General features: G+C 35.7%; 1 protein-coding gene across 5 annotated transcripts in view; it reads right to left on the reverse strand.

The window, feature by feature from the left end:
- The window catches only part of LRGUK (leucine rich repeats and guanylate kinase domain containing), a 122,005-nt gene that overhangs the window by 48,734 nt on the left and 50,314 nt on the right, over window positions 1-22,957 (reverse strand). For 3 of the 5 annotated variants that reach the window (XM_074267883.1, XM_074267885.1, XM_074267886.1), the window contains 3 exons: window positions 19,759-19,960; window positions 14,444-14,539; window positions 1,174-6,161 (listed from right to left, as the gene is read on the reverse strand). In XM_074267883.1, the coding sequence (XP_074123984.1) occupies window positions 4,498-6,161; window positions 14,444-14,539; window positions 19,759-19,960 (1,962 nt within the window). In that variant the 3' untranslated portion in view covers window positions 1,174-4,497. Of the gene's footprint in view, window positions 1-1,173; window positions 6,162-14,443; window positions 14,540-19,758; window positions 19,961-22,957 lie in introns of those variants that run through there. The other 2 variants (XM_074267884.1, XM_074267887.1) reach the window with 2 other exon arrangements.

Genomic DNA, 22,957 nt, shown 5'->3' on the forward strand with positions numbered 1-22,957 from the left:
AAGTAGCTGAAACAAGTGTTATGGAATTCTTAGAGCTTGGTCAGACATGGAAGACACCAAGGACATCTCCTGCATTCTAGGCCTTTGCTAGTTGTCTTGACTTTTGATGACTTTGTCTGAACTTTGATAATTCATGAAGAGAGAATAAGGCAGATGACATGCAGCTGCTATTTTACTTAAAACTAATTTGTCCACATGTCAATCTATATCTAGTTAGGGTCATTGATTCTCTTCAAAAAAGGGCTGAACAATAATAGACATGGCCAGTATAGGTATTCATTTTGCTTGATTATGCTTGTTACAAGAGCTTTTTAAAAATCTTTTTTTTTCTTTCCAGGAATAAAAGAGGCAAGAAAGCAAAAAAAAGCTTGCTAATTTAAAAAAAGTGAAATTTAAATTTTAAAAGATGTTTCTGTTAAGGTACTCTCCTGAGAGTGAAGGGGGGAAATGGAGTAGGTGGTTTGAGAAAAGAGGTTTTACAATAGAAACTTTAAGGTTATTAAGGGACTCACTGAGGTAAGAATAAAGGGATTGGTGGGCAGAAATGAGGGCACAATTAAGATGAGAAAATTTTGTGGTGGACTCCCATTAGTTGCCTTCCACTATCTTTCATTATCACAAGAGCAAGAAGGTTATAGGGGGCTTAAAATAAGATTGGAGTTTTGAAAGGGATCAGTAGCAAAAAGATTAAATTTTGGGAAACAATTTAAAATTATTTGGAGTCAAGTCTGATGAATGAAGTGAGTTTTGTTTTGTTTTTATTCAAAAACAAGGTATGACTATAAAGGAATAATATTCATTTTCTTGTATGGTTGATAATCTTGGTTCTAAAGGCACTTTCAAAACAAAACTTCCAAAAATGCTTTTAATTTACTTTTCTCAAATGGTTACAGTAAACATGTAGCTTCTTAAAGTGACTTTTGCAAATGTGTCATTCATATGTGTAAGTTTTGATATATTAGTTTAAATTTTTCAGTCTCATTATTTTATACCTTTCATAGCATCATTAAGTTAACAAGCACTTATTAGCACTGGAAATACAAAGAAAGGTAAAAACACAAGCCCTATGCTCAAAGAGCTCATTCCAATGGGAGAGATAACATGTACATAACTGGATATATATATATATCTCAACCATACAAGAAAATTAATATTATTCCTTTATAGTCATACCTTGTTTTTGAATAAAAACAAAACAAAACTCACTTCATTCATCATAAGGGAAAGAACTAGCAATAGAACAGGAAAAGCTCCAGCAGAAATTAAGATTTGAAGATAAGGAAGAAAAGTACTTCATACCTGGAAAGATAGTGCAAAGACACAGAGATAGGAAATGGGTATCATATGGGAAGAGCAGCAGTTAAGTCAGTGTCTCTGGTTTATAGAGTACCTTGAGGGAAGAAACTGTAGAAAGACTGGAAAGGTAGGAAGAGGCAGGCTGTGGAAGGCTTTATTTTTTTGCAGTAAGTTTGTTAATTTTTAATACACATTGCTTTATGAATCATGTTGGGAGAGAAAAAGCAGAGCAAAAGGGAAAAACCATGGGAGAGATTAAAAAAAAACAGAAAAAGAAATGAACATAGCATGAGTTAATTTACATTCAGTCTCCTTTTTCTGGATACAGATGGATTTTGTGCCCAAAGTTTATTGGGATTGCTTTGGATCACTGATCAAGTCTTTCATAGTTGATCATCGCACATTCTTGCTGTTATTGTGTACAATATATTCCTGGCTCTGCTCGTTTCGTTCAGCATCAGTTCATTTAAATCTTTCCTGGTCTTTCTATAATCCACTTTGTGGAGGGGTTTAAAAGCCAAACAGAGCATCTTTCATTTGGTCCAGGAGGTAACAGGGAGCCACTGGAATGGGTGGACTAGAAGCAAGACCTGCTAGACTCAATTGATAACTATGGTAGCAGAGGATGAGTCAGTATGGAGACCGACCGGAGGCCAACCGGAAGCCCAGACATGAGGTGATGAGGGCCTGTAGCACGTGTGGCTGTGTGAGCATGAAGAAGCAGCTATGTATGAGAGGTTGGGGAGGCAGACTGTAAGGGGCCCGAGAAGAACAATCACAAGGATAGGCGAAGAAGCCAAAGTAATGCTGTGAGGAGAACAAGGCTGCAGAGAAGTCAAGAAAGAAGCAGCCTGAGGCCTTTGCTTTGGAGAAAGCAGTGTGGGCTGGATGATGAAGCCAGAAGCCAGACTGCACAGAGCTGAGGCAGATTGGACATGGCCTTTTCAAGGAGGTTAGCCACAAAATGGAGAAGATACGGGATGAGAGCTATTGGAAATGGATGGATCAAATAAGGGAGAAAGATGGGTATTTGGAGCAGGAACAAATCAGCCAGGGGCAGGCAGAAATTGAAGATTAGACAGTGCAGTTGTGATGGAGCAGTTTTCTGAAGGGGAATGGAACTTAATCAAGAAGGCACATAGAAAGGTTTGCCTTGGCCATGTATTCATGAGAGATGTGTGGGAGCCAGTGGGAGACATCTAAGTGATGTGGTATAAGGAGACTAGAGGAGGAAGCTCTAGGTAAATAGCCTATTTTTTTCTTCAGCAAGACCAGGAGAGTTGGAAGAAGAGGTGGCATTTTGTTGAAGAAAAATGAAACTGTTTGGAATAGCTGTTATGGTATTTGAAACAGCAAATTGATTGGGGAGGTATAAAAAGAATTGCTTTTTTCAGAGATGGAAGAGAGAAAATCGAGTACTTATTTGCATCACAAAATGATTTATAGCAGGAAATATTTTTAATAGTAAAATCTTCTAGCATATTTAAAATATGATTTTATTTACATGCAAATTGTCAGTAACATTACATTTCACATATACTTGGGCAATTCTATAAAGTATTTTAGGGTATGGTGTAGGACTTATCAATAACATCATCAAGCTAAAGATTTTATTTATGCATATATGACTGTAGTCAGTCAAGAAGTATTTTTTCCAATTTGCATCCCCATTGCTTAGAACAGCGCCTGGCACAAAGTAAGCACTTAACAAATGCTTGTTGACTAGTATAGTACACCTTAGACATGGGACTTTTAAAAGAAAGCATTCTCCCTCATAGTCACTCTCTCACAAGTGATATTGTATAAGCTTGGCAGCTTCAAACCCACCATCAGGCTATGTTGCCATACCCTGGATCCAACCAGCTGCCAAGGGCAAAATTCACCCAACCAGCCAATGGTCTTCCCTGGGTGATACCAAGTATCTCCTAGCATGATGCTGTGTCCCACCCTCAACAAATAATTACTGAATAATTTAACCACTGGTGTGATTGATGTTCTTCCCCACATTAAGTTGGCTGATGTATATATTAACTTTAACATTTTTGGCATCAGATAGACGGCCTAAGTGACCTCAGATCCCTAACTAAAGAGAGGAGAGAGGTATTGAGGATGAGGTGTTTGATCACACAATAGCTTTAAATGGAAACCCAAAGAAAAAGTCTCAAAGGAAAATACTTCCTTAACTTCCATTCTGCACATCTCTGCTTAATTCCCATTTCTTTCATTAAAGCCAGAGTGGTTCTTGGGGAAGGGACCTTTATGACTCTCTGACATCAGGGTCATGGAGCGTCATCACTGTTGCTTGTGGCAGGTCTAATTCAGAAGAGAATTTCCTCAATGATCTCTTCTCTAAAGAACAGAAATAAGCATTTCTGGGGGCTAAGAGAAGTCCTTTTTGCCTATGGTCTCCTTTCAGTGGCTACAAGACATGTTTGTTGGGAAGCCTGGCAGGCCAGATTAGGGTCCTCGGTTGCTAGAGCTGTTTTTCTACCATAAGCTGACTAGTCAGAAGATATCTGTGATCGGATCACAGATTTGGAGTTGGAAGGCGCCTTCACAGGGGCCACTGAATGCAACCCTTTAATTTTACAGATGAAAAAACTGAAGTAATATCACTGTAGCATCCTGAAGTCTGTGCGGAGGAGACTTGAGTTTTTAGGGTCCCTCCAACTACACTGATTCATGCTGACAGAAAGCCTCCCCACATTCCTACTCTGCTTGGGAACTGCCTCTGCTTTCATTACTCGGGGTTGTGAATGCACCCTCCTTTTGGGGGTCTTATTCCTTGAGTGATGGCTGGTTGGGGCAGGGGCACCTCATCCTGAACAAATGTCTCAGCTTTGGGCTCTTGCCCTTTGGTTTGTGGCTTGGCAGAAGATGTACTGTCTTTAGGAGACGATGCTGCAGAACACTCCTTGGTCGGGCTGCTTCTCTTGCCATTAGCTTGTGTCTCTTTGGCTGGGGACAAGATCTCCTTCTCTGAGGGTTTGGCCAAGGTCTCTCTGGTCTCACATTTTCTCCTTTGTATAACGCCTGCCCCCCCCCCCCATTTCACTGGTTGTTCCTTTATAACTAAACTGTCTTCCTAACTCTGACAAAATTGTTTTGTTCCAGAGGAATCTGCCTTTATGGACTCATCCCTCCTGAGATCGTTGATGGTTGATCATTGGGATCTCACTGGCCCCTGACTGGGATAAGCTTTCAGGATTCTCTCTCTTTGGGAATAGCCCCTTTTTTAGGCATTCTCATCTTTGAAATTAGCTCATTTTTAGCGAGCTTAGCAGAAACTTTCTTGCTGGAATGAAGGGCTTTTTGATTTTTATCTTCCTGTTCAGGAGGAATTTCCCCCTCATGATTCGGCTTGGAGTCTTCAGGTGGGCTCGGGTTGGTGGGTCCCAGCAGTTTTGTAGGATTCTGTTTATTTGGGTCTCCTGACTCCAAACTTGCCTTTTTTAGCTGGGCTGGTCCTTTGGCTGTCTCCTTTTTGAGAGAGGATTTTTTGGCTTTCCCCTGCTGATCTGACTCCTGATTTGGAGGCTTGTCTGTAATCTTCTTATTGAAGGTCAACTCTCGTTGAGCTTTTTTTTCTTTCCTCTGTCGGTGGGCTTGAGGCTGATCTGGACCTTGAGGAGGGGAGAGGTGAGGGAGCTTAACATGATGGGCCTCTTCTCCTACAGTCAAGTTGGGGCTGGGGTGCAATTGTGGCTCAGGATGCGGAGGACTGATGGGAGGAAGTTTGATCTCACCAGTTTTCTCTTCTTGAGTTTTCAGGGCATTATCAGGGGGAGTTGAGTGTGTGTTCTGGGAAGGATTGGAACTGAGAGGGCTGATGGGAGGAAGTTTGATCTCCCCTTCCTGTGAGGGTTGGGGCCTGGGAGGAGTTATGTTTTGGTCTACCATTTGTCCCAGTGAAGATTCCCTGTTGGGTGACTTACTAGGAGCTTCCAGTCTGGGGGATGGCCTCCTACTTTGCAGAGGAGCTAGTGTTCGAGGCTGTGGCAACCTGGTAGGAGCCCACTTATTTGGAGGGAGCAATGAGATTGGAGCATCCTTTTCCTGAGTGTCTTTTTGACCTCTTGGCAGATCTTCAGGGTAAGGGGTATCAACTCGAATGGCTTCTGTCTCATGGGTTCTTTTTTTAAAAGGTAACTGAGATTCTTGGGGAGATGAGTCAAGGGGCTGTGCTGATTCAGGGTGGGAAGGACTAACATGAGGGACTTCGTTTGAGTCCTCATTTTGGACAGTTTGAGTGCTAAGTGGTAGATTTGGTTCAGGCTCTTTTGGAAGTTCAGAATTGGAAGGAGATGCATCACTTCTGATTTCCTTATTCTGAAGGGTCTGAGAACTGGAGGGAGATGGGTGAGACTTCTTCGGAGGCTCAGAATGATTGGAAGGAATTTTGGTCTCACCTGATTCCTCATCCTGGTCCAGTTGAGGGCTCTGAGATGGCTCTTGATGAGACATGCTCTGGCTTTCAGAGGAGCCTGTTGTATGGGCTAATGGTTCCTTATCAAGACTATTCCTCTTAGAATTGATATCTGAATTTTCAACTCCTGTTCCATTAGTATGTTTCTGACTTACAGGTAAATCTGTGGGCTCAGGATTATTAGCTTCTTTGTCTTGGGCTGACTGGGAAACATGAGGTAGATCTGGGCTAGAATCTTGAGAAGCAGTTTGATTGATGGAAGGCACTTTTAGTTTATGCATTTCTCCTTCCTCATTTTCAGACATCTTTTCATGAATCTGCACCCCAAAGGGAAATTCTGTTAAAACACCTTCTTCTTCCAGTTTTGCCAAGCGTCTTGGGGATGGAATTAGGAATGATGGCATCCCATTGAGAGTCCTCCTGGTGGAGGGTGGGCCTGCTTTAATATAAACAGAAGTTAACTAAAAACAAAGTCATAGAAACACACCATAATTACAGAAAATCCAATAGTAGAGAGAGTCATTCTTACAAGTAATATATTTAGGTTCTTAAAAAAAAATAGAACCAAGCTAAAATTAGAAACATAGGTCATCCAGCCATTGCTTCATGAAAATACTCAAAATCTAGAATTCTCTTTTCTGGGAAATTGTATACAAATAAATTTTAACTGAGAAAATTAATATTGAATGCAGAAAAACAATGATGCTGATTTACATATACAAATGTTATATAGTTTCAGAAGTGATCAAGAAAATGTTCCTAGGGATTTTAAAAGGATAAAATTTCACATGATTTTATCACCTTAAAAGGAGGGCAGGGAAGCAGTAAGCACTGAATCTGTTGACCTGCAGATACCATAAGATGTATATGTGATTTGGAAGAAGTCTTATAACAGAAAGCATAGGTGTTCAAGTCCTAAATATTTCAAACTCAAATATAGAGGTATTTGTGCTCCCGTTGCTATTCACAAGAAACTATTTGCTATTTTCTACAGAGAAAGGACTAGCAATTACCCTTTTCCTTCAAGACCAATCCTAATACTTAGAGGAGCACTTAAAGGCCTCCAATAACATTAATGAGGTAGACAAAGAGTCCTTCAATCATAATGGAATCCACTCTTTGATTCAGAGAGAAAAGTCATATAATCAAGAGCATCTCTAGATTTAAACCAAATGTACTATGGAAAACTCTGACAAAGTGATTGCCTCATAGTGATTCTTAAGAGATTATTCCTATTAAGACTAAGTTACTAAGATCATAACCAAATTAGGGAAAAATCAGAGAGTCTACTACATTTTGTAACTTCTTTATCTAGAGATGTTTATTCAAAAGCTGTATAGTACTGAGACTGATCTACACCTAGAAATCTCAAAGTAAGCCACAATTCATGCTTACCCTCAAATGACTTAGTACTAGAACTAACTCTTTTAAGACCCTCCAAAGCAATGAAAAACATTGGTTACATTGGACCTCATACATTGGGGTTATGTCTCTCTGTCTCTCTCTCTTTTACTCTATTTATTTCTCTTTACATATATATATATATGTATATATATATGTGTGTGTGTGTGTACGTATATATATATAATACATATGTAAGCACACATATAAAATATATATTTATATACAGATATATATATATATATATAATATATGACAAAAGTAGAACAGTTGTAGTTGATATATTGTTAACTTGATTTACCATTAATATAATTCTTCTAATGGTAGAAGGGAAAGAGATTTTTATCAAAAGGGAAATAAAAGGCTGACAAAGAAATGACAGTGTCCATTTTCTTTTAAAATTTGTTATATAGAAAGAGAAAAATCTGGGGATAGTCTAACATACACTTTGAAGAATATTGAGAAAATATTCCTCAAAGGTTTCAGAGAAAGGGTTGTTAAAATCCACTGGCCTAAAATTCTACTGGGGAAGACATCTTTAAAAGGAAGAGAAACTCTCAAGAATCAAATTCTGAAGAACAGAAATTATTATAAAGGAAAGAAAATGTAGATCTATCTAAAAAGACCAATATGGCCACATGGGGATATCACTTGGGGAGAACAATGAGAAGTATAATGAAGGTCCTCTATTCCAAATTTTGCTAAGTTAAATTATTGGAATGATTTACATAGACCAAGCTAGGGAGTAAGAGAATGAGAGTATGTGAAAAGAATGCATTCATCCTAAAGTGAATTCAAGGAATGGCAACTGAGATAGAGGCAAAGCAGTCCAAAAGAAAAAAAAAACTTATTGGGCTTTTTCAGTTTCTCTGGGCATGCCTGTAGAAGCTGAAAGAGCCCCTGATGCTATGAGCTAAAAAAGAACTAATCTCTTTTTCCTATGTGTGGAAGAGACCTCAGAACAGCTTTGAGTTATCTGTGCATCAGAAGTTGGCTTCCAAAAGCATTAAGGAAGGAACCTTTTAAGACCCTGTTCTTTCCTAGTCTTAAGAACCTATGAGGACATATTTAAATAAAATCCTTTCATTTTACACATGAGAAAACTGAGGACTATAGAAGTTAAATGTACAGCGGAGACATTTAAGGAGTCCAGATTATGTCAACAATTTACCTCAGATTCTTCTTTTTTTTTGAAAGATAGAGAGAAAGAAAGAAAGAAAGAAAGAAAGAAAGAAAGAAAGAAAGAAAGAAAGAAAGAAAGAAAGAGAGAGAGAAAGGAAGAAAGAGAGAGAGAAAGAAAGAGAGAGAAAGAAAGAAAGAAAGAAAGAAAGAAAGAAAGAAAGAAAGAAAGAAAGAAAGAAAGAAAGAAAGAAAGAGAGAGAAAGAAAGAGAGAGAAAGAAAGAGAGAAAGAAAGAAAGGAAGTAAGGAAGGAAGAAAGAAAGAAGGAAGGAAGAAGGAAGGAAGAGAGGAAGAAAAGAAGTTAGAAAGAGAGGAAGAAAAGAAGTTAGGAAGAAAAAAGGAAGATGAGGGACAGGAGAGAGAGAAGGGAGAGAAGAAAGAAGGAAGAAATGTAGTCATTAATGGGTCAGATTTGAGTTGATGGGAGCTTTCTAGTAGAGAGACTCAAAAATCTGCCCTTGGCACTGTATTTACTAACAGCTTTTCCCAGGACTTTAGATTAAGGGTACTGAAAAAAAAAAAAAAAACAGATGCTGATCTGTTATCAGTTAATACATGAAAAATCAGAGTGAATGGGAAGGGTAGTGAAAGAATGAAGAAGATATTGGCTTGATTTTCAAAATAAAAAAAAAAAGGAAGGTAGTATCTAAAAAAATCTAAATTGATAAAAATTGATTATGATTTCTGCCAAGATTTCAGGATGTGTTATTAAAGGAATGCCTAGGGAGTATTTAGAAAATAAAGTAGTGAATCTCCAAAAGCCAATACAGGTTCACCACAAACAAGTCATGTCAAGGTAACTTAATTTCCTTTCTATTAGGGAAACTAGACTAGTGGATCAAGGTAATGAGGTAGCTATACTATGTCTAGATCTCAGCAAAAAAAATGACAAAGTTTCTTTTGCTATGCTTTTTTTTTTTTTTTTCTGAGGCCATGGGATTAAGTGGTTAAGTAATGAGCTATGGTTTTGGGTAACTTGTAGAGACATAAAATAGAATATAGTGAGGTGGATTTTAAATTATTTGAATGACTACATTCATAGAATATTGGCATTGTTTGGTGCAGTGGTGCAAGCCTATAATCCCAGCTCCTGGAGAGACTGAGACTGGCAACAAAATGGGGAGTTCTCAGGAGTTAGGAAAGCACCAAATTGCTTAAGGAAGCATGAATTGTCCCAGGTCAGAAACATTGCAAGTCAAAGCTCCTATTCCAATAAGTAGCAGGATCCTACTCATAAGTAGACCCCAGCACTTCCAACTTGGGAAAGAAATGCAGAGTTGTTAAAAAAAAAAAGAAAGAAAAGAAGGAAGGAAGCAAAGAAAGGAAAGAGGAAGGGGAAGGAGAGAGGAAAGAAGGAAGAGTGGGAAGAGAGAGAAGGAAGAAGGAAGAAAACATATAGTCTCCTTAATGGGTCAAATTTGACTTAAAGAGAGCTTTCTAGTAGAGAAATCAGGGATCTGCCCTCAGCACTGTATTTACTAACATTAATTACCATTGGTTACCATTTTTACCAGTGGTTTAGATTAAACCATCAATGGCCAGCAAGGCAAATTTGCAGAAGAAATAAAGCTGAGAGACAGGCTAACACAATGAAAAACATCATCATCAGGCTCCAAAAAATATCTCAACAGGCTAAAATAACAGATCAAATTTAGTGAAATAAGATGTGATAAAGTTCTTTACCTGGATTTCTGGGTTTTCAAGTAAACCTAGAGAAGCAAGTTGGATAACAGTTTGTGTGGAGAGAAAAGGAGGTGATATTAAATTGTCAACTCAATATAAGTCAGTTATAAAATTAAACAACATGGAAGGGGCAACTAGATGGTGCAGTGGATAGAGCACCAGCCCCGAAATCAGGAGGATCTGAGTTCAAATGTGACCTTAGACACTTAATACTTTCTAGCTTCCTAGTGTGACCCTGGGCAAGTCACTTAATCCCAGTTGTCTCCGGAAAATAAAATAAAATAAAATAAAATAAAATAAAATAAAATAAAATAAAATAAAATAAAATAAAATAAAATAAACAACATGAAAGCCCTAATTCTCTCCTCAACTGCATTGTAAAAGCTGCAGCATCTAAGCAAAACAACAATCCAACTGTAAAGCAATTTGGTCACAACCCCTCAGAATTACTTTATTTCCTTTTAAGTGCTACAATTTAGAAAGTATATTGATAAGCTAAAGAGAAGTCTGTGTATGAATACATAGACAGATGATGGATACTTATCTATCATCTAATTATGTATCTATTTATCTATTTAACTGTAACCTGCTTAGGGGAAGTAGGGGAAGATAAAAGGGGAAAAAAAGAATAAAGGACAAAGTACATAGAAGAGAACAAAAGCATAACCTATAAGAAAGCAAAGAAGAGGCAGACAATCATGAATATCTTTTCTATTATTATATAAGCGTTCTTGAAATGGAAATTTATTGTTATATATTTTGAATTCCTTCTGATGTTCTGTAGGGCACATGGCAATGTTTTGTTTTTGTTTTTTATTTGCCTTTTTCTGTTTTTCTTTTTCTATTTTCTTTGAGAATTCAAAGGAAGCTAGCCAGGACAGTTAGAGGACTGGATACTATGTCTTTCCGGGATCAATTGAAAGAAGTGGAACTATTGAAATACATAACTAGTAGCAGAGGGGAGGACATAATTGTTTTCAAATATCTTAATACATAAATGGGATTGAATTTACTTTGATTTGGACCCAGAGAGTAAAACTAGATGTAAAGGGAGGTGAGAAATTGCTTCAGGGAAGATTTTGGCTTAATTGAAGGAAAACTTTTTAACAACCAAAGCTTGTCCACAAGTGGAATAGGCTACGGGAGGGCATGCTTTGGGGGTAGTGGGTTTGTACTCTAGAGGCTGTATATTGGGGATATTGTAAATATGACTGGTATTCAGACATAGACTAGATTATGGTCTCTGATATTCTTTCCAATTCTGAAATTTTTAGACCATTATGGGCTTAAGAACAACCCCTAAATTAACCTGATCTGATCCTTTATTCTTAGCACTGGGAAAAAGTGGGTAACTGCCCCGTAAACTAGAGATAATGTCAATCAGCTTTCTCATTAGCTTCTTAGCATAAAGTCTTAGAGATAAGAAAATCCTAGAGATCATTTAATTTATGAGCTGTCAATTTTTTTAAGGGAAAAACTCTTTTGTAAGATTCTTAGAAGAAACCTCTCATTGTCCTCAACCAACTGTTTAAAAGTGTATGCCACAGACAAATTATCCATCTGTACTGGGAGGAGAGATTCCACCTTGGGAGTTCTCCACATGTAAATCATAGCTCCTGACTCACTCTGCCCCCCAAGAAATTCTAAGAGTATATAATTTTGAGAAGTCACAATATAGTTTATAAATTTTCTTCAATTTCTTCAATTTTCTTCAATCAATGTCAGAGATTTTACACCAACCTCATCTGTATTGCTTTATATATTTTATTCATTTATTTAATCAATACAAATCAATACAATACAATGCAATAGAAAGACCAAATAATCATTGTTTATCTTCAGAAGGCTCTTGTTATATAGTGCATAAATGTGGCCTAAACTAGCAGGACTTTGAGGAACTGTTATTAATTAGCCTTCTCCCATAAGGAAGGCAGAAAAAAAAAAAAAAAAAAAAAAAAAAAAAACCTTGTTCCTGAAGATTGAGATAGGAGAGAGGAGTGGAAGGAGAATTGGCCAAATGGGGAGAATGACTAAAATAGAGTAGGTCCAAAGGGATACTCTGTGCTTTAGCAGAGTTAAGTGTTTTCAACCTGAATGTCTTTTATTTCCCAAACTAGGTAGGTATGCATTATTTATAACACAACATATTTTAATGAGTAAAGTTATTAGACTCATTTTTCTATTTTAGCTAAAAGAACTCAATCTATGTACTAGAATATTCAATTCATGATATGTCATTTTCTGACCTAGTCCAAAATCTTTAGCTAGCTCATTCCCATTCTCTGGCTTACTACTTTGTACTTACTACTTTGTACTTACTACTTTTGAATTCTGAATAATGCTTTAAATTTATAATTTTATTTAGAAAGATATTATCCTTATATTGAGGATCTGAGTCAATAGTTCAAAAGTTAATTTGGGGGTAGCTAGGTGGTGCAGTGGATAGAGCACCAGCCTTGAATTCAGGAGGACCCGAGTTCAAATCTGCTCTCAGACACTTAACACTTCCTAGCTGTGTGACCCTGGGCAAGTCACTTAACCCCAGCATCAGAAAAAGAAAAAAAACACCTTAATTTGGAACCATGGATTCTGCCAACCCAGAGTAAAAACAAATTGAGAAATAAATAGAATACATATATATATATATATATATATATATATATATATATATATATATATAAAGGCCATTTTAATACATTAAAATTAATATATGCAGCATCAGAAAGCACATATTTAATTCAGTTATTTTTGTAATAAATTTTTTAAGCCTTTGTACTATGGAAACTTTGGTTAGTTCAAGGATTTCCTAGACCAGTTGAGCAAAAAAGAAAGAAAAGTCTGTTTTTATGATATAAGTGTTCAAATGATCTAAAAGTTTGCCATTCTATTCTGTTTTCAATTATTATTTTATCCATGACCAAAGGCATGTGATCAAAATCTTGTTTTTTTCCACTTAGACTAGGAGGAATACCTAGTTTAAAAAAAAAACTCCTGGTTTAAAAAAACAAACAAACCAGGAATCAGCTTCATTATTCATTATAAATTATTGATGTTAAATAATTATTGCTAACATTTATACAAAGTATTTTATACATATTATCTCAACTGATTCTCACAACACCCCTGTGAGTTAGGTAATACAAGTATGATTAACTTCATTTTTACAGAGATGGAAACTGAGTCTTAATGATCATCTTGTCCAACCACCTTTGTTTTTTAAAGAAGAGGAGCAATCTGGGGACCAGAGAGATTAAGATATATGCAGCTATAATTTGTCCATTAATTTAACTTGTCTTCTCTTTCAATCATGACAGTGTGCTAGGGCTGACATTCTGGGCCTCTAAGCAAAAAACATAGACGGGGGCCTTTTACCCTTTGTTAACTGAAAAATACAGAAATAAGAGTTGAAAGGGTGTCTCCTTTCCGAGGTTCTCTGAAATGTAGAGGCTATCCATCTGAAGGAAGAATGACAAGAAGCAGCTGGCCTGGGCTTATCTCCTGCCTCACTATTCTCGATGACTTTTCCCATGGTCTACAAATAGACTAGAGCTGTGTGTCTAATTAATTCTTCACAAACTAAGCAGGCATTTCCTATAAATTTAGAAGGTTTACTGAGAGGTGATACAAGAATCATAGGACCATGCAATTTTAGAAATGGAAGGGACTTAAGAGATTATCCAACATCTTAATTTTACAGATAGGGAAACTGAGGCCCATAGATGTGAAATGATTTGCTCTCTCAGTGGGCAAAGTGAAATATGGTCCCAGACCTTCTGACTCCTGATCCAGTTTTATCACACCACATTATGCATAAATATCTTAAAGAGTTTTAAAAGTCCCTGATAATATTTTGTAAATAGCTTTATTAAGTAGCATGTCAAGGCTACTTTCCACTATACCCTGAAATTGTCTGATTTTTAGACAGGTCAAATGTGGCAAATTAAGAAGAAGCTGGTGATAGAAGGGGAAGGAAACATGACTGGATTTTTGAGAAATGCCAGTGTCATTCAGGGAACTACCTGTACTATCAAGGAAACTGATTCCCTTTGAAGCTTAGTTGACTGGGCAACAATCCACCTAGCCTCTGCTGCACTGCCTATCATAATTCTTATTGTGTTTCATGAGTTCCATTACAGTAAGGAGGTAGACTAGAGTTAAAGTCAAACTTCCTCAGAACTAGTGACTTAAATAGCATAAATGTTGAGAAAACATGAACACAACTCAAGAAGCAACTGGGAAGAGTGGCTAACTTTTCAGAAGTTAATTGACCTGCCCAGGGTCACTTGAGTCATGGGGATTTTCTAATGTACAATCCTAAAAATATAGAAACTGACTTGGACCCGGATATTTCTCTTAGAGAACTACATACTATTAATTAAAAAAAATTTTTTGGAAAAAACAACAATAAATTAGTATCAGCATTTGAATAATACAGTTTAAAATGATTTTTATAGTACCTGAAGTGCCAGGTGTAGACTTGGCAAGTTGTTCAGACAAACCAAGGTATTCTCTAATGAGCTTACACAGTTTCTGGTATGCAATATTCATATCATCTACCGGTAAAAGAAAAAATATGTTTTAAGGCAAAAAAAAATACATGCAAATTGTAAATTATTAATTATTAATGGTAATGGGTAAATAATATTTCACAAATTTCAATCAAATCTTCCACCAAATCTTTACCTGAGCTATTATTAAATAATGATTAATAATAATTAAGTCTACTTTTTATCAGGAAAAATACATCTATTATCTGAGGACCAGTCTAATTATGTTCCTAAAGACACATCAGTAGCTTGGCAGAGGGTTAATGAATTTAGGGGTCATGGCATATCATACTTCTACACAGTTGATTTCCACTTTGATACATCAAAAACATCTGTCACATTTGTCCCCTTCTCTATTCATGTGGTAGCCATTCAAATTCAAGCCATTGCTTTTTTTCTCATTAATTTTCTCCTAAACTATTAAGAGAGAATCCAAATAGTTCTCCCTGATCAAGTCCAGTTCATCCTGTCTCCTAGCTATCATTCACTTGGCTGACAAAGCAATTTTTTAAAAGTATAGGTATGACCATTTCTCTTTTTGCTCAATAAACTCCAGTGGCTCCTTATTACCTGTAAGATCAAGTAAAAACTCTTATGTTTGTCATTTTAAAGCTCTTTACAAACTGATTTTATCCTTCCTTCTTCTACATTACTCTCCTTCATGCTTCACTATAGCCAAACTGGGCTTTTTGCTATTTTTGACAAATGGTATACTATCTTCCATTTCTAGTTATGATGAAAGCTAGCATGTATATAACATTTTGAAGTTTGCAAAGCATTTGATATAAATCATCTCATTTGATCCCTGGGAGGAAGGTACTATTATTATCCCCATTTTACAAATGAGAAAACAGAGGCAGATGGAGATTAAACAGGTTGCTCAAGGTGGCACAGCCACTAAGTATCTCAGACCAGATTTGAACTCAGGTCTTTCTGACCACACAGAGTCCAGCACTCTATCCATTAGACAACCCATCTAACTTTTGAATCCTTTGCATGATGTTTGTCCCTCTTACTCTCCATACTTTCAGCTTCAAAAATGCTCTCAAATCTCCTTCCACATGCCGCCCTTGCCGATCTCTCTAAGCATCCAGTGCCTCCTCCTTAAGATTTCTCATATTTACTATGTACATTCTCATGTATCCTTTTTCACATTGAGAGAATAAAACACAGATTGTCTCATATATATCTTTATAGCCTATTGCACACCATACATGGCAAGTGTGGGGTACTTAATAAATATGCCTGCTAATTGACAGCTTGTCCTAGACACATACTGTGAATTTCTTTTGACATAATTTCCCAAATAATACAAGGCTTTGCGTCTTGTGTTCAATTCTGGGTCTCGCCTGCTTTCTGTCTTCAGCTCTTACCCAAGAAATTACGGGCTGATGGGATAATTCAAGGGGCTTCCTGTCCAAATGAGCGCCTGCACAGTCTAATCTGCAAGCTTCTTTCACGCACTTGGTTTTTTCTGCAAGACCAATTCCTAGACAATCCCGGATTCAATGCCATTAGCACAGTGTCATCTACAACTAGCCATAGGCAATCTCTTTCTCTTTTTAAAGAATATGCAAGACATCCTTCCTTATATTTCATTATACCATAGATAGGTGTATGTCTCTCTTTTTTTTTTTCCAGGAACCTACATTCAAATCCAGGCTCAGACTCTGGGCAACTCACTTAACTTAGATCTGCCTCAATTTCCCCAACTGTCAAATAGGGATAATAATAGCATCCACCTCCCAAGATTATTCTGAGGATCAGATGAAATAGTATTTGTAAAGCATTTACTTAGTACAGTGTATGGCACATAGTAAGTGGTTAATAAATGCTCATTCCATTCTCTTTTCCTTCCTTTTCCCTGTTTTATACTTTGTTTAATATTCATGATCAAAGGATAATTGAATAAAATTCTCTCTCCATTTACATCTAGTAATGAACCACATACAAATATCTGCATGGGACACATTTTATGGGAAAACAGCTTTCTGCCTGCATTTTGCTCTACCAAATCACTTTCTTTTCTTTTTCTTTTTTTTTTTTTAACATCAACAAACAATAAACAGTTGGATTTTATTTTCTATAACTCAGTCAATGGCACAATTGGAAAGGCAGACTTCTTTAGATGATAGTTTATAAAAATGTGCTAGTTCCTTTCTAATATTTGTTATCAAGGATAGTCTTAATATACAAATAGAATATTCTCATGAATAGAACAAAAAGATTTTTATATGAATAAGAAAGTAAGCAAATAGGTTATGATTTCTACTTGGAGAGCCATTTTTGCAATCTGTGATTTCACTTATTCTTTTGCAAATTCTTTGACATTACAGTTCTTGAGAACTTACATTCTTGAGTTTGAAAAACTCAGGAATTTTTCCCTCTGATAGATCTTAAAAATCATTTTTAGTGTCTTTAAAATTGTGTCATCTTCAGCAAGGACAGATGGATAGATATACACATATATGTATGAAACCTCTCTGTATGTATATATAGATATAGATATAGTATATGTATATAAAACCTCTGAGTGTGTATGTGTGTGTGTATGTATATATATGTACATATATATACATACACACACACACACACACACACACACATATATATATATATATATATATATATATACATACACACACACACACACACACACACACACACACACACACACACACACATATATATATATATAACCAAGTACAGTCTCTCTTCCTGACTTCATTCTCTTGACTGCTATTTCTACTTCTATTTTAAGGAAATGTGGTAGTTCCACTGTCATCAACAAAGAGAATTTATCTCTACAGAAATGATGGAAAATATGTTCCATTTCATATTAAGCTGTAGTCCTCCTTTCAATTTCATCTATAAAATCTTTCTAGGATGAACTGATTTAGTTTGATCTAATCTGAAGCCAAGTTTCCTCTCCACGTTTGCTTGATTTTCCACTTTTTTTTTTTTTTTTTTTTTTAAGTAAGGAGACTCTGCTAACAATTCAGCCTTCTGTTACATTTTGCAAAATGACTTGTATTCCAAACTAATGTTACTGTTAGTTGTCACTTCTTTCTTTTTGGAGTTAGGAAAAGCTGTGTTTAAATCCTGCTGCACTTAGCAGTGACCATAGGCAAATCACTTAACCTTAATTTACTCACTTATAAAGTGAGGGAAATATCGGTAGCTCTTATCTTATAGGGTTGTTATAAGTCTTAATGAAATAATCTACGTAAAGAGCTATAAAGATTTCTTTTTTTTTTTCAAACTTTTTTTTTAAATTCATTTTTCCAAATTATCCCCTCCCTCCCTCCACTCCCTCCCCCCGATGGCAGGTAATCCCATACATTTTATATGTGTTACAATATAACCTAGATACAATATATGTGTGTAAATACCATTTTCTTGTTGCACATTAATTATTGAGCTATAAAGATTTCTACTGTTAAAGAGATCAAGTGCCAACTGAGGCAGATTTAGTTTCTTTTATCCTCATTGGGATGATTATTTCACATGATATCTTTCTCTGAAATGATGAGAATCGGTGTCAATACTATTATTTTTTGTTGTCATTGGTGAGTAGTTTCACTCAGGACAGATTCTTCATTACCTCATTTGAACTCTTCCAGTCTCAATTTCCTGATTGTTTTACAGCGGAGGAAACTGAGGCAAACTGGGTCTGGCGACTTGTTCAGGGTCATATAGCTAGGAAATGTCTGAGGCCAGATTTGAACTCTTGAAGATGAATCCTCTTGACTCCAGACCCTGAGCTCTATCCATTGAGCCATCAACAGAGATTTAAGCAAGCCAACTACAACTATTTTATTTATGTGCAGTATCTTATCATATTCATTCTTTATTTAAGAAATCTGACCTTTGTCTTAATCATTTAATAGTCTGACTTAAAATAGGCAATTCTAAAATGACTTGCAAGTCAGGATCAATCATTTCTTATCTCTTAGGATTTTTTAATAATATTGTTTGATGTTTTCACCATATTTAGTGTTCTTCAACTCTCTTCTTAAGTGAAGCATTCATTATATATAGGTATGAAGCTTTTGAGTGATATATTTTCACATACACTTTAATTTTTTAATAGATCTATGTCTTTGATATCTTTTATCTCTTCATCCCTAATCATATTATGCAAAATATTTTCCCCACTCTCCTCTATACACACTGAAGATCAAAATACATGTGGACTTATTTGTGCTTTGCTATCCTCTGCCATGAATGTTGGTTGGAAAAAGGGCACTTATCCTTACGGTGGTTCTTTTGCTTTATATGAGTCACAGAAACTACTGGGTAACTAAGAGTCCTCTGAAATGGTGATTCATAATGCTGTTGAGTGTATGCTGAAACCAAACTGGATGCCTTTATTTCTCTCTGTGAGAAAACCCCGTGAGCGTCCTTTCAGTTAGCTAGAACTATTTTATGTCTTCTAGTCTCATTTACAACAAAATTGTCATTATGCCTATGGTTCACATTCTCCAGTGGTGTCTCATCTCATTTGACAAAGACTCAGATTTAGATAACTAAGAGTTAAATCAATATCGGTAGCTACCTAAAACCTGTGGGATTCTTGGTACCATCTGCTCCTTTTCCTGTTTCTACATCGTACCCTTATAGAAACTAATTTCATAAATCTGCTTCATGAATGCTCTTGGCTTAATCTTACTCCTCCTTGTGCTTATTATACTAGCCCTATTCTTACCTGACTTACTAGGAGACCCAGACAACTTCTCACCAGCCAAATCCCTAAACACGCCCCCTCACATCAAACCAGAATGATACTTTCTATTTGCATATGCTAACTTTATGGCCCCCAAAATTCTTAGCCTCATGCTCACCTTACTGATAATGTGTTTCTCCATATTTAGCTACGCTAGTTCATAGACAACTGTTCCATTAGTAGAACTGTACTTTTCTTGCTTGCTGGGAACTTCCAGATATTATACTTTTGGGGACATGATTTTTGCGAACCCAGAGTCAAGTCCATACCAAAGTGAAGCAGCAGAACAAGAGTCTTCTGGAGGTTTCACCTTTTCACATATATTACCTGAATTTGCTGATTTCAAAACATCTCAATGGTGTTAGAAATGCATTACTATTACTTACTGTAACACAGAATATTTATGCCTTTCCCTAAGAATTTTCCTGATATAACTTTTAACTCAGTTGTTTCCCAATTCCAAAATAAAAGTTATGCTTTTTTCACAAAAGTTAATTACCTGTATTGATTAATGCATCAAAGTAACCTGGATAATCTTGATTTATTTCAATATAATAATCAACTCTCGAGACAGAAAATTCAATCTCTGAACGACTGAAGAGCCCCATTCTCCGCAAATTCCCCTCATATTTTTCTTTGTTCATTGGCACTAGCAGGATATATCGAGGCTCAAAGTAGGAATGTTTCAAACTTCTCACGCCCTTTGAAATGAAAGAGAAAATGAATGAAATTGAAGACAAGGATAGACAATTCACCTGAGGAGATAACTGAGTGAAATGTCTTCAGATAATGTTAAAATACTTTTTATTTTATTTTATTTTGTCAGCATGAAGTGAGCTGCTCCTCACAGAACATATCAAACTATGTTGAACCAAATGAGACTACTTGAGTGCACTCCACACAAACAGATAGTTAAATCATTGTCAGGATGACTGAACTTTCTCTTCAAAACTTGCTTTGGGAATGTGCAGAACTCTGTCAATAAATGCCAATGATATTATAATGGAGATCAAGCACAACAGTCTGAAAGCATCTGAGACATACTCTTATTTGAATAGCATTTTGACAAGTGATAATGCTTGTGAATGTCAGGGGTGGGGAGAGCACCTGGTAGCAGTATTGGGGAAAGAAAGATTTTTTTCTACTGTACGTTGTAAGCTTGTTCCCATACCTGCTGGCCAATGATGTGGGCCGATAAAATGTTAAGATTAAAATAGATTTCCTACATGCCATTTTTAATACTGGGCAAGATTGGGATGGGAGTGGTAAAGGGATAAACTGTGGTAGAAGCAACAAATATCAAGGGGGGGGAGGCAAATTCAGGGGAAAGAGGGGCACTTGTACTGCCAAAATTCAAATTATACTCTGTAATATTACTAAAACTGGTAAAATTTTAAAAAATTAGGAAAAAAGGTTCAATAAAATAGACCAGATAATCAAGATCTATAACCAAGCACAGTACAATAGCATTTGATAAACTCAACATAACTGAAAAAGAATTAGTAAACAAAGACTGTTGGGTAAATTGGCTAATATTTTTGCAAAACATAGGAAATGACTACTATCTTATATCATTCTTACTTTAAAACATCAAAGATTAATGCCTTTATTGGGCTAGGCATTTCTTCAACCACAGATGATTAAAATGGTTTTTTAAACACTGATAAGGCATTTATCATCCTGGCAAATCTGATGATGAGCATCTCTAAATGAAGTAGGTCAGTCCTTGTATCCTAAACCTAAAATATTATTGCTTCTATAATCAAAATGTTTTTAGACTTGGTAGGACTGACAAAACTTGAGCTCTTCTGGCAAACCCTTTGATGATTCAAGATCACTAACACACAACAATCAGGCATAAAGTAGGACTTTTATGGCCATATCACATAGCCCAGTAAAACCAAAATGGATTATGTATCTGTAAAAATTTAGTGGATAATGGAAGGCCATCGATTTCTCAACTATAGTTTGGTGAAAAATTCTTAGCCATCCATGACTTGTTAGAAAAGACAAGGGTCTAAATAGATGAAATTGACTGCATATACACATGCACATGCATGTGTATATGTATATATACATATGTCTATGTATATATGTGTTTGTGTGCAGTGGTGGCAAAAAAGAAATACATTTGGAATAAAAAAGCAGCAAATTGGGAAAAAACTCATAAAAGCATCTCTGAAAAAGTCTTGATATATAAGATCTGCAGTGAAAAGACAAATCCAGAACCATTCTCATGGATTTACTATTATTATTGAAACAGAAAAAAAAGATATGGTACATAAAAATATTCCTAGAATCATCATTTCTAATAAGAAAAAAATTAAAACATAATTTCTATGTATAACAATTGTGAAATGACTAAGCAAATTAAAATATAGAGTGATATTTAAATATGTTTATATGATTAAAATGGTTATGAAGACTATACAAAAAAAAATAGGGCATTGGATGTGAAGTCAGGAAGAAATGGGTTAAATCTCAGGCAGGAAATATACCTGAATCTTGATAATTCCCTTCACTTCTTTGGGCTACAAAGTCAGCAATAATCAAAACAAAATTCAGATAAAAGAATGAGAAAGAATTTCAGAAGAGATCATGAAAAGAAATGGGATGGTCTAATTGTCTCTCAGTTAAAAGTTAGTATGTGTACAATTTGTAAATAACAGAAGGTTATGGTTACAAATTACTTATTTGTCATTATTTATTTTGTCACATTGTGTTTTTCCTTTTTTCTTCTTGTTTATATATTTTAATATATGCACTTGTCAATAGAAGTCATAATATGTTAAATTAAAAGAATGGTTCAGTCTGTTAAATTTAACAGTATTTTTATTGACTTGATCAAAATTATTCAGTGAGTTTCATTATTCCTAAAACCATTGTATGATTACATTATATGATTATATGATTCAAGTTGACTTAAACCATTCTGAGCACTTTTGCATTACAACCAAAAATCCACATTTTTATAGCTAACAGCTTTATTCTATATGATTGTCCCATACAACTATAGATTTTTTAATATGGTCTACTATTCACAAAACTGGACTTGGATTTCCTCTAATCTAAATTAATTCAAAAGTCCTTTATGGTTATAAAATTCTCTTATTTAGTTCAAAATTTATATTTAATGCTCAGGGAAAAAATAAAATGCTTAAAAATTATATTTAATGCTTAGAGAAAAAATAAAATCCTTAAAAAAAAACCAACTGAACTTCTTAAAGACTTATACCAAAAGCAATTTGTAAAATAATCTGCTACTAAAGAAAAATCCTTGTATAAAGATTCAAGTCACAGACAGATAGACCTTAACCCTCCCTATGATCATGGATTCCAATAAAACATGAAATTAGACAAAATAGGAAATTGTTAATTCCATTGGGAACTGAAGCCACTGGGGCTCAGGTACTAGCTCATATTGTGGCTCAGAAAATGAATCAGAAGTTCATAAGCCAAATGACATTGCAGTCGGGTGTCTGGATGGTAAGATAGGCTTTGGTTATACTAAGAATATTACTGTGAAATTACATTGGTCAGGGAAATGTGATATGAGGTATATCTTTATTTGATTGAGAAAGCAGGAATGAGCTCTCCCCACACAAAATGAAACAAAAAAATGTAATAATCATAAAGAAAAGAAAGGAAGTTATCAGAGAAACATTCAAATTGGGGAAAAGCTGCTCTGGTGTTGTTAA

This window comes from Sminthopsis crassicaudata, chromosome 5 (assembly GCF_048593235.1).
Source record: "Sminthopsis crassicaudata isolate SCR6 chromosome 5, ASM4859323v1, whole genome shotgun sequence".
NCBI classification, from domain to species: domain Eukaryota; kingdom Metazoa; phylum Chordata; class Mammalia; order Dasyuromorphia; family Dasyuridae; genus Sminthopsis; species Sminthopsis crassicaudata.